Source organism: Corylus avellana, chromosome ca1 (assembly GCF_901000735.1).
Source record: "Corylus avellana chromosome ca1, CavTom2PMs-1.0".
In the NCBI taxonomy this organism is placed as follows: Eukaryota; Viridiplantae; Streptophyta; class Magnoliopsida; order Fagales; family Betulaceae; genus Corylus; species Corylus avellana.
Genome location: NC_081541.1, coordinates 40,466,622 through 40,478,986, shown reverse-complemented (window position 1 = coordinate 40,478,986; position 12,365 = coordinate 40,466,622). Strand labels below are relative to the sequence as shown.

The following is a 12,365-nucleotide window of genomic DNA, read 5'->3' as shown; positions in this document are numbered from 1 at the left end:
CGCCTAGCCTTTCTCCACCTTGCTGCTTTCCTCCCCCGCCATCACCTTCTGCTACATCTTTTGCTGGATCGGGTTTGGCTATGGATCAGTGCTTCTTTGCCCGATCTACTGCCCTCCACCCTCCACCTCGATGCATGCCCCACCACCTTGCAAACCGGATCCGACTGTGCCCATCCCACTTTTTGCACTGGATCTGTCTCTCCGGCTGTGTTTTGAGTTTCTGTTCTCTCCGATTATGGTTATGTTGTTTGTTTATGATTTGAGTAGTTTGCTTTCCTTTTTCTGCCTTTTTTTTTTTTTTTGCTGTTTATTTTGGTGTGTTGTTATTTTATTGCTTCTGTTTATTTGGTACACTTTGTGGGTGCTGCTCTTGGGGGATTCACTCAAACTCTCTCCCCTGATTGTTTTGTGTGTGCCGCAGATCTCTTTCGCACCTGCTTTGCCGCCCATCATCTGCTGCTGGGTCTTTTCACACGTCCCTACCATGATGAACTTCCAATGCCACCTTCTGCGTCGGTTTTCGGCCAGCACGCAATCGGCTTCTTTCCGGCTGCCTTTATTCGCATAGTGTGTTTTTCTTGTTTTTTCCCTGTATTGTTGGTTTCCTATTGTTGTTTTTCTGTTTTTCTCTGTTGTTGCTTGTATTTTCCTTCTTTTTTTTTCCCTTTATTTCCCTGTACGTTTTTCTTTCCTATTTTTTGGTTGTAATAAGGCTCTATTCTCTCTCTTTGATCTACCCGTTACTGCTTTGGTCCAGACCTTGGGTTGTAGATGTGAACAATATCCTGACTTTTGGGTTGAGGAGGATGAGTTTCGACACGGGGGTTCTTTGCTCTCAGGGCTGAGGAATAAGCACTACCTATGCATTAGATTATGTCTGTTTGGTGCATATCTGATATTAAACCTGATGAATAGTTATGGGTTAGCGGATGTTTTTGGTTATGGTTGATTGGTATGTTGTTGTAGCTTCGGCTATGATTTGCTTTTAGAGTTTTTTGCTCTATTTGTAAGAGCTCTTGTTTGCGACTTTTTATCAATGAATGAGTATAGAATGTTTCTCATTATATATATATATATATATATATATATATATATATATATATAGGCTATTTTCCCATTCCTCTCCACATACATAAAACCTATATTTTCATTAGTGGAAGAATTTGGGTTGTCCTATTGACATCCACCTTTAGAAAGGAGGGAGGGAAGAGTGGAAGAATCATTTGGTGCTATTATTTTACAATATAATGGATTAAAAAATATCAAAGAGATGCCTCGTAATTATTTGTTTGTATTCTAATTTTCTAGCATGTTTGTTATTATTCTAACAATATAATCAGATTTATGGACATTTACTTTAGCAATAATCCACCAAGGTTCAAGTTCCACCTTATCAAATGCTTTTGCATTTCTTGCTTTCCAGGTTTACCAACAGATTGAAGACCAAATGAACTGCCATATCAATTTACCATTTTTGGCAATCTCACCTCCTATTAGGGTTTGAGGTTAAATCAGACGGTCAAAATGTAAAATGACCCTTATACCCCTATAAACTTTATAAAATTATAAAGTACTCTTAAATTACAATTATTTATTTATTTATTTATTTTAAATGAGAGTATTTTGAGAATTTCTTATCCCTCATAATGGTGAGATTGCAAATTTTTAAAAGTTTGATAACTGAATTAGAGTTTTTGAACTTTGAGAGGGAGAGGGGGGAGATTGCAAAAGTGAAGAAAGTTTAGTTAAAAGAGTTAAGTAAATTTTTCCCTAATGACATAGATTTATCCCTATCAATTTACCATCGTCGTTATAATTTCTCACGGTTACAATGACCCCTTTTTGCCTCTTAAAAAAATAAAAATACCCTTAAAATATCTCAAAAAGAAAAATACACCTAAAAATCCAAAAAAGACAAAACTAATCCACAACCTTCCCTGGAATTTTTAATTTTGTTTGCCCTTTTTTTGTAAAAAAAATTTATGGGCATTTATGTCTTTTTAATGGAAAAAGAAGAACATTGCAACCTCAATCAATACTATATTGGTAAAAACAAAAAAAAAACTAGATTGTTAAGACAATTGAAGAAATCAAGGGAGCCGTAGTTGATTCTCATTGGCTCAATGCAAATCAAATGGAGGCGACTGCAAAATCTAGGACGAGTGGCCAGCAAAATGTTAAGGCCCAGAGAATTCAATGTACCTGGCCGGTGAAGCCCTTGTTCACAGACAGACTCAAAGGCCCTGACGTAGCTTGGACCAGCCTGGCTTTCGCTTGTCCTATGTTAAATCACGGCAATTTACGACGTTGGACTTCCGCCGAACCTTTGCCAACATCTGTAATTTTTTATTTTATTTTTTCTAACGTTTGCCAACATCTATAAATTAACCCTCAAAATTTTACACTCCCCCGCCGTAGAGCGTAATATATATATATATATATTTTCTCTTTTGAAAATTACTTTAATTCACATATTAGCTAAAGGTGGGATCAATAAGCACCTATAGCGATTCGTATTTGCATGTTGGATTTAGATTGTGTCGAGATATAGATAATTTAACTGTAATCATAATTGGCTTATTTCATGTTTGGTTCGTGCTCGATTTGCGGGTCATATAAAAAAAATTATCATTATCCCTACATCTCACGTGTCGAATTCGAGTCACGTCAAAATACGAGTATAAGAAGATTATATGCATGAGCCCCAATATGATTTTATTTAATTAAATGAATCAAACCTTTTAACCTTAATCGATTAATTTTGTATTAAGTTCATATAAAATTTACAGATTGTATAAAGAATTGACGGCCTTAATATTTTTCCAATTTAATTTTGGAGAAACTTAGATCATTTACATTGGCCTCAACAAATTAGCTTTTTGGCTATTTTAATTAGCAATATAACAAAAAATGCTTCACATCCAGCTCAATAAAATGACTAAGGATTTGTTCAGCTGCTACCTGAGTACTGTAGCTCAACAAATCTTTATTTATATTAATAATAAAAATAATCTTGCTCTTTATTTTTTTCTTGAAATAGAAAAAATAGATAAATAAATAATATTTTAAATAGAAAAGTGTAAGCGAATAGCTAAAATATTGAGTTGGATGTAGGTATAGCTAATAAAAAAAATGTGTTTTTTAACTAAATATTTATTGAGTCAAATTTAAATGTTCTAAAAGTCGTGACTTTGGTCTCTAAGAGGTAACTCAATCGGCTGAGACTACGCCAAATAAAGCTGAGGTCACTAAGTCGAATCTCTCTCTCCCTCTTGTGCAGACATGTAAAAAATAAAAAATAAAAGTCGTGACTTTGAAGATGGCTTGCATAATAAAAAAATGTCTTTTTTTTAAAAAAAGAAAAAAAAGAAAAAAAAACAATGGCTTCATTTGGCAAAAAAAGTGTTTCTGCTTTTGATTATGTCAGAGAATTGTTTTGTTCTCCGTTTGATGACAGACTCAAATATAGCTTTTGTTTTGTTCTTCCTTTTCCGCTGTGTTTTTTATTTTTAATTTTTGTAATTATTTTTATATCCTTTTTCTCTTTCCTGGATTAAATAATTACTGTTGTTATAAATTGACCATTGGGAAACCAAAAACGTATTGACAAGAAATTGAATCACCTTTAAAATGACAACGTTTGTCTAAACCCTCATGGGCGACATCTTAACTAACAATTAGAAGGTCAAGTCATTTCGACAACTCAACTTTAAATGGGGGCTGGTTGAGTCGGCAGCTCTAGCATGTTTTTCTAGACCACCTTGATCCACAGGATATACATGAGAAGTGATAGGAGTAAAACACATATATCACTTCTCATGTATATCCTGTGGATCAAGGTGGTCTAAAAAAACATGCTCTCTCTCTCTCTCTCTCTCTCTATATATATATATATATATATATATATATGTGTGTGTGAGAATTACCTATTATTGGGTTTTCAAATTTGAACAGTTTAAGAGGGTGGATCTAAAGGTATTTTGCTCATTTAGGATGCGGGATTCGGACACTTTGAAACATGATGTCGATGTCCTCGGTTTGTTAATTTGTTTTGTGAGACATTTTTTGTTTTGGGTTTGAAAAAAATATTTTAATATGACATAAAAGTAGAAGTTGACTTTGTGTTTTCAAGAGTATTTTGTGTTTATATTGTTAGGGCTGGTTTGGGTGTGCGTTTGAGGGGTTTAAAAGTGCGTTTAACACTTAAAAAGTCTATTTGAAAAAAAAATATATATATTAGTTTGATAAAAAAAATTGAAAGTGCTTTTAAAGATCCAAAAAGCTAAAAAATGGCCAAAATGCACATTCGGCATAAGTTTAAAAATGAAGTTTTTGCAAAAAAAAAAACTTTTTAACTTAAAAACTCTATTTCTAAAACGCAATTCCAAACATATTCTTAATATATATATATATATATATATATATATATATATATATAGTGTTAAAATACAAATTTTAGCAAAGGAAGCCATTGGAATGTTGGAAATATATATTTTTCCCACTTATATATTATAATAGAACTTTGTCTTCTTACTGTTTTATGAAATTTAATTCGGTCAATGTCTCCTCTCTTTGACTTGCCAAATTAAATGTATGCCTTCTTTAGTAAGTACTCTTTCACCGATTTAAGATAAATGTAGGACATGATTTTAATAAAAAAGAATTAATTTCAAAATATCTTTCGTTTTCTCAAAATATCTTTCGCATTTTTTCAATGAAATTTTTGAAAAAAGAAAATGAAAAGATATTTGTTGTTTCGGGAAAGAAAAGAAGACATACAGTAGAGATAACAATTTTAAATAAACTTTTTCTTTGTATAACAAAATAAGTATTTATTTATTTCTTAATTTGTCAATTAAAAAAAATTAACACTAGAAAAAAAAAAAAAAAAAAACCAAGGATAATCATTCTAGGAGGAGGGAATCCTCCCCAACTATTTTCTTCTTCTGAGTGGAGAGTATAGTGACACACATGTTACTATAACAGTTATTGTTTGTCTTATTTTTAGATTTGCTTTCTCCAGCAATCTTTGGGTTGAAATTTTTTCTCCTAACTGGGGTTTTGATTACCTTTAGTCGGGTTTTAAGGTTTTGTTTACATGAAATCCTCATAATAGAGGTCTTAGATCTCCGATATGCCTTTCGTTTTTCTTCCTAATTCTTTTTTGGGAGCAAATAATTGACAGATGACACAAGAATTATCATTATTGAAAAGTTCTGATGATCGGACAATATATATAAACATGATTTGCTGGAATATACTGCAGATTTGGAGACTAATTAGGACAGTGACATTCAAATACTTAAATATGAATTTGTTTCTCATGTACTTAAATATGTTTGGGGCTAATTTTATCATCTTCACTATGCTTGTATGACTCTTGATATGGAACGAAATTACTCATTGTATTTATGATATAGAACAACATACTATTTTTTTTTATAAGAAATGAATGAAGAAAAAGACTTGTTATAAAAAATAAAAAAGTAAAAAAAATTAACATACCATCCAAATACAAAAAATACTCTTAATAAAAAAAAAACAGTTTTTACCTTTATATTATTTGAGAATACATTTTCAAACTAAAAATAAAAATACTTAATTAAATAAATTAGCAAATATACCTTACTTTTGTCTTTCTAATCCGAATAACGATTAACAATAATTATCTATTTAAAATATTAAAAATTTAAATACATAATATAAAATTACATATAAAACTTATTTTAAGATGTTAAATAGCCTATTTGAATAGATAATTCCACGAGGAGAACCTAGGCCTCGATAAAAGATGGGGGCTGACAATTGACAAGTGAACCAGTTTGAGAAAGTTGATGTGGTTGTTTTTCATATATATATATATATATAATTTTTTTCTTTTTCATAGAAGGAAGAAAAACGTACTTCACTCCTTTGTGCAATTTGCAAAGATTATTCACAGTCCACATCTTTTTGTTTACTATTTTTATTTACTTTTTTTTCATAAATCTTTATGTTTTTATGGATAAAGGCATAAAGCAAACGCTGAGACTGTAGTCAAAGTCTTGCGATAGATACCCAAACCTCTCTCTCTCTCCATAAATAATATGAAACTTTTTCTGTATTCTGTACCTGTGGACTAGAATCTATCTCTCTCTCTCGCTCTCTCTCTCTCCCTCTCAAACACATGAAATCTGATTCAAGGCTAAAACATAAGCGAAAGAGAGAAATACCCTTTTCTCCTTCCTCCCCGGAACACCCGTTGCCTCCGGCAACCCCTCCTTCCAGAATGAGCCAGTGTGTTCCCAGCTGGGATTTCGACGACAATCCCAACCCTACCAGGCTTTCCCTCCGCTCTCACTCCAATTCCACCGCCCCTGACGTCCCCATGTACTCCCTCTCTCTCTCTCTCTCTCTCTCTCTCTCTCTATATATATATATATATTGCCGTTCGGAAAAATATGGCGGCGGGAGGTAATTCTGAATCATTTGTTTTGTATGATAAAACAGGCTGGACTATGAAGTTGCGGAGCTGACGTGGGAGAACGGCCAGCTAGCTATGCACGGCTTAGGACCGCCACGTGTGCCGGTAAAGTCCACCACCTCTGCATCCAAGTACAGTACTTGGGAGAAGCCGCGAGCCAGCGGAACTTTGGAATCCATAGTGAACCAAGCCACTCGATTGCCGCCGCCCAACCGGAAGCCGTTCAACGGAGCCGGCGTCGAAGACTTGGTTCCGTGGTTCGACCACCACCACCGGGCCGTGGCGGCTGCGGCCGCCGCCGCCGCCGCCTCGAATACTATGACTATGGACGCGCTCGTGCCCTGTTCCAACAGGACCTCCGACGTTGACCAGGGGCAGGTCAAGGACGGGCTCGGCACGTGCGTGGTCGGGTGCTCTACACGTGTCGGGTCCTGCAGCGGAGCTGCTGACGGTGGTGGTGGTGGGGGGACGAACGAGAAAGACGTGGACATGGTCTTCGCGGGGAGACGCGCGGCGGAGGCGCGTGCTCCTGCGGAGTGGAGCAGCAGAGACCAGAGCGTCACTGGGAGCGCCACGTGCGGGATGGATAGTCAGCATGTAACGCTTGACACGTGTGATATAGACCTCGGTATTGGGATTACTTCTACGTCGCTTGGCTCCCCGGAACACACCAGCTCCGCCGGCAAGCCCTGCACAACAAAGGCCACCACCACCGCCGATGACCATGACTCCGTTTGCCATAGCTCACCTCAGGCAAGCATGTGCTAATAATGATTTTCCTTTTGTTTCAACCGACTTGGTTTATAGCTATTTTATACAGTCGGTTTATCGGCTCTTAAAATTAATTTTTATTTTCACATCATTTTAATTATATTAAAATTTATTAAATAACATAGCTTGTATATTATCTTTTTATGGTTTATTTTTTATATTTATTTGTCTGATTTTCTTTTGTTTTTTTTTTATGGTTCATGGTGTACAATTTGTGAAGAGGGAGGCAGGCGATGAGGACAAAAAGAAGGGTAATGGAAAATCCTCTGTTTCTACCAAAAGGAGTAGGGCTGCTGCCATTCATAACCAATCTGAACGTGTATGCTCTGCTCTCTCTCTCTCTCTCTCTCTCATAAGACATTAATTTAGCATATCTGGAAAAGTTGCCATTTCTTTTAGTTCTACTCCAGTGATATGATTGGGTTTCATTAGAGTGAATAAAAAATCATCATTAAATTTGAGATGGATCTCATGATTTTTTTATAAACCGGGTCGGACTTAGCGTATGGGAAGTCTCATATGTTCAAGTGACACATCTTACTTTTAAAGACGGGATTCTCCAAGAAGCTGGGGAGGATTGTGGAGTGTATTCAATTTTAAAATGTTTTTTAATTGTTTCAGAAAAGGAGAGATAAAATAAATCAAAGAATGAAGACACTGCAGAAGCTGGTCCCCAATTCGAGTAAGGTATGCAGTTCCATATTTGGCCATTTCTGTCTCAACTCATGTGTTTTCTTTTTCTTACTAGTGCTTTTACAATTATTTTTTATTTTTTATTTTCTTTTTTTTTTCAGGCCTACTTTTAACTAAACAATCGTACTGTTTCTGTTTTTGTTTTTTTCTATTACAATCCTTGCAAAACTTTAAATTGTGAGAGAAAAATGCCAAACTAGTAGAAATTTGCTCCTCGATGTTACCATCTCCATTTAATATGCAGTCGGTGGATGATCAAAGGGCCCCTGGATAATTATGAGGAATGATTTTTTCATGGGATGGCATCCGTAACATGATGGATCTTGTTCTAGAAATTTCATTTATGGATGGTTGGCTTGTTTGGTAATGCTTTTTAATGGTTTTTTCTTTTTTTTTTTACCGCTTTTTGGTTGTGACGTTACGTAAAGGTGAAAGTTGTTTATGAGTATTTTGTGTGTTGAATGGTTTGTTAATGTGTTTTTTTTTTCTTTGGCTAAAATGCAAAAAGCTATTCTAAAGAGTGTTGCCAAATGAGCCGATGATTTTGCTTTTTAGTTGTGACATGAATATGATGTAAAGGTGAAAGTTGTTTTTGAATGTTTTTTTGTGTTGAGTTGTTTGTTATTTTTTTTATTTTTTTTATTTTTTCTTTCTTTGGCTAAAAAGTAAAAAGTTGCTCTCAAGAGTGTTGCCAAACTAGCCAATGATTTTCCTTACTGTGTTAGGTGGATTTTCTTTAAGGTTTTGTTTTGTCTATTAGAGACTACTTACCTCTTGTTGGTAAGTGCCACATAAACCACCACGTCAGTTTGTAAGAAACTTATAGTAAAAGTTGTATTATCTCTAGCAGCACTCATATTATATTTTTTATTGATTTTTTTTTTCCCTCTTGTTGGGGGCAAAATCGCTAAATTAACCATTGATGAAAAATCTAAAAAAAGAAAAAGAAAAGGAAAAACAGGTGGCTAGAGATGAGGATACTCTTCTAATTTTCACACAATAAGATACTACTCATAGCTTGAAAGATTTAAGATTAGATGGGTGACAGTGAATGCAATAGATGTGGTCCAAGCTTATTTTGCACACAAATGGCTGTGGGAATTGTGGGACTGAATCCGATGATCCTAGTCCACATATGCAGCTAGTTGCATGCTATGGGGGACAATTTGACAGAAAGCTGTTGGGTATGGAGACAACGACCTGCTCCCAAACAAATCCTTCAATTGGTAGGCCCTAATTATGTTTGTCTGAAATCACTCATTTCCATGTTATTAATCTAAATTTCTAAAACTTTCTGTGGGGGGAGAGAGGGAGAGAGGGTACTGTGACTTTTTATGTGGTACACATCTTTAAAGTAACAAGGTCAAATATGTCGGGTGCTGAATCTTGCAGGCTCTCAAGCTAGCTTGGGGTTAATTAGACAGGTTTCTGCATATGGGGGTCAAGTTTCTTTTTCTCTATCTCAGCTATAGCTTATAAGAAGTCCTACTATGTACTTGTGGCTTCTGCCTAGAAAATTTAAGTACATAAAAGCAGTGGAAAACTATAATGCAGAGAGAGAAGTATGAGCTCGTTTGACAACACTTTTTAGGACGGTTTTAGCAAGAAAACATAAAACGCTCAAAACTACTTTTATTTTTATGTCGCATCACAACTAAAACACAAAGAGCACCCTCTAAAGAGTTTACGAAACAAACCTTTGTCGTAGACACTAGTTTTACAAGTTTGTTGAGCTCGTTTAACAGCACTTTTTAGGACAGTTTTAGCAGGAAAACATAAAACCCTCAAAACTACTTTTAGCTTTATGTCACATCACAACTAAAAAGCAAAGAGCACCCTCTAAAGAGTTTGCGAAACAAACCTTTGTCGTAGACACTAGTTTTACAAGTTTGTTGAGCTCGTTTGACAACACTTTTTTAGGACAGTTTTAGCAGGAAAACATAAAACGCTCAAAACTACTTTTAGCTTTATGTTGCATCACAACTAAAGAGCAATGACCACCCTCTAAAGAGTTTACGAAACAAACCTTTGTCGTATACACTAGTTTTACAAGTTTGTTGATGCTATATAGCTAGTTTTAGAGGATATATATATACATTGACTCTGCATACTTTCTTGCATTGCAAAATTCAACATTAATTTCATTCCAAGCCATGAACTTTATGAGAGACAATACTAAATAGTTTTGGAGCACCTGCACTGATTGGTATTCACTCTGCATACTTTCTTGATTTATTGCAGACTGATAAGGCGTCGATGCTTGACGAAGTAATTGAATATCTAAAGCAACTGCAAGCTCAAGTGAATATGATGAGCAGAATGAATATGCAACCAATGATGATGCCAATGACCATGCAACAACTTCCCATGTCCATGATGGCTCCACTAGGCATGGGGATGGGTATGGGCATCGGCCTTGGCATGGGCATTGACATCAACCGCCCCAACATCGCTGGCATCTCTCCTGTTCTTCACCCTACCGCCTTCATGCCCATTACCTCCTGGGATGGCTCCGGCGGTGACCGGTTACAAGCTGCCACCTCAGCAGCGGTAATGCCGGACCCCTTGTCCGCTTTCCTGGCATGCCAATCACAGGTATGCATGTCAGTTTCAGTTGACAATTTAGCTAGATACCATTCACTTGTTCATTAAATTATTGATTTTGAGGAGTTTTTTCTGTTTATATTTCCTTTTTTCTTTGGCTTTTCTTGCAATGATTACAAAGCACCAAGTTGGTTTTATTGGAACTACAAGGGCTGGGTCAATTGTTGCTTACTTATTGCCATCAGGTCATTACAAGAGTCAAATCATACTTAATCTTTGCATCAACAGAGTGTTTACTATTTTAGATCATGACAAAACACAAGCAATTATATGTAGCTTATAGCTCTTGACACAGTTTAAATAGTAATGGTAAAAGATACAGTACCTCTTATTTTTTCAAGTACACAAACTTTTCTTTGTAAATTCCAACAGTAGCTAAACCAGTTAGTTTGGTTCCATTACTTCTGCTTTCTGATGATCTGATAATATTTGTTAGAATTTTTTTTACAATGTGTCTGTATTTTAGAGATTTTGTAAGTACAAGAGCCTGATGATCTGTGAGATCGAAAATAAAGTGAGTAATACAAAGTTTATTGCAGCCAATGACCATGGATGCTTACAGCAGGATGGCTGCCATGTACCAGCAGCAGCAGCAGCAGCAGCATCAACCACCACCTTCTAATTCTAAGAGCTAAGCTTTCTGGTATATATGCATGCCTTGTTGCTTGCAATGCCTACTACCTATGGAGAAAAAATGAAAAGTTGGGTGCATGCAATTGATACAGTTTTGTGTTGCTGCAAGGGCATACAAGGCATGGTGTTTCTATATGTTGCGAGTGTTAGTGTATATTAGCTCCAACAGAGAAGGAAATAGCTAAAAATGGTGCCCTTTTTTTGGAGGGTAACCAATTAGTGAATAGTTGGCGCATTTGGTGTACAATATTCTCTTTTTGCCTTTCAACCGATTAATTTGGGACCTCCGTGATGCGTTTGTATTTTTGAATGAAAGATGTATCTTCATTTTTTTCACTCCCCTTTTGTTCTTTCTTGCTGACGCAATGACTGCTCAATTTCATCTGATCCATCAGCGGCCAACATGGTAAATGTCACGTGAACTACTATGTCGATCAGTCTGTAGAGGACCTGTAATAAAAGCTGTATTACTCCTAACGACACTCGAAAACCCAATGTTGTAGCATATTTTTACTTGTATTATTTGCAACGAACATACAAAATCCTCTTTTAATGCTTGTAATCAGTCAAATATGGTCCATTACATGATCACTTCACCATGCACTCAAATGTCTAATTTCTATCAATTGATGTATCAGTAGCTCTCTCCTGTCCCACAAATTTCTTATTTAGATGCTCAGGGAAGACATCTAACATGCAATGTTTGCCTAAAGATGAACATATAAATGATTGGATGCTGTTTTCTGTCAACTGTATTAAAGGTTCGGCACATATATCTTTCATGAGGGTTCCACATACATTGCCGCCATAATAGATGAATTGACTTTAGCCCTCTGCAAACACTTCATGACAAAAGCCAATATTTTAGCCTTTCTAGTAAAAATGGAGTGCAGATAAGGTAAGCTCATTGCATTATGAATGAATTGTCTTGGTTCCATTATCCATTTGATTGCCGAGAAAAATGGAGGAGATTTCTAGTGAGTTTCGGTTCCTCTAAAAACACGATACAAAATAGGAAAATGTTATTCTTCACACTCATATATCACACATTTTATATTGGCAGACGCGATATGTTTCAAGCGGCCAAAAAAATAAAAGAAAAGCCACTTAAAATACGCAACATCAGCTAGTATAAAATAGGTGTGAAGAATATCATTACCCTAAAGAATATGGTAAATAGGTTCAAAATTCTAGCATTTAT

At 35.6% G+C, this 12,365-nt stretch overlaps 1 protein-coding gene across 1 annotated transcript; it reads left to right on the top strand.

Annotated features, from left to right (window-relative positions):
- Positions 1 to 6,080: 6,080 nt before the first annotated feature.
- Positions 6,081 to 11,767, top strand: LOC132188831 (transcription factor UNE10). Its single transcript, XM_059603397.1, has 6 exons — positions 6,081 to 6,369; positions 6,490 to 7,216; positions 7,455 to 7,553; positions 7,856 to 7,921; positions 10,169 to 10,522; positions 11,071 to 11,767. Exons 1-6 carry the CDS (start codon positions 6,167 to 6,169, stop codon positions 11,164 to 11,166), a joined length of 1,545 nt encoding a protein of 514 aa, XP_059459380.1. The 5' UTR covers positions 6,081 to 6,166; the 3' UTR covers positions 11,167 to 11,767.
- The last annotated feature ends 598 nt before the right edge of the window (positions 11,768 to 12,365 follow it).

What these genes read in the sequence shown, in the direction of transcription:
- LOC132188831 (XM_059603397.1), top strand. Translation starts at nt 6,167, where the DNA reads ATGAAATCTGATTCAAGGCTAAAACATAAGCGAAAGAGAGAAATACCC. An exon ending in TTTGCCATAGCTCACCTCAG is followed by an intron (nt 7,217 to 7,454) that starts GCAAGCATGTGC and finishes CAATTTGTGAAG; the next exon opens with AGGGAGGCAGGCGATGAGGA. An exon ending in TGGTCCCCAATTCGAGTAAG is followed by an intron (nt 7,922 to 10,168) that starts GTATGCAGTTCC and finishes GATTTATTGCAG; the next exon opens with ACTGATAAGGCGTCGATGCT.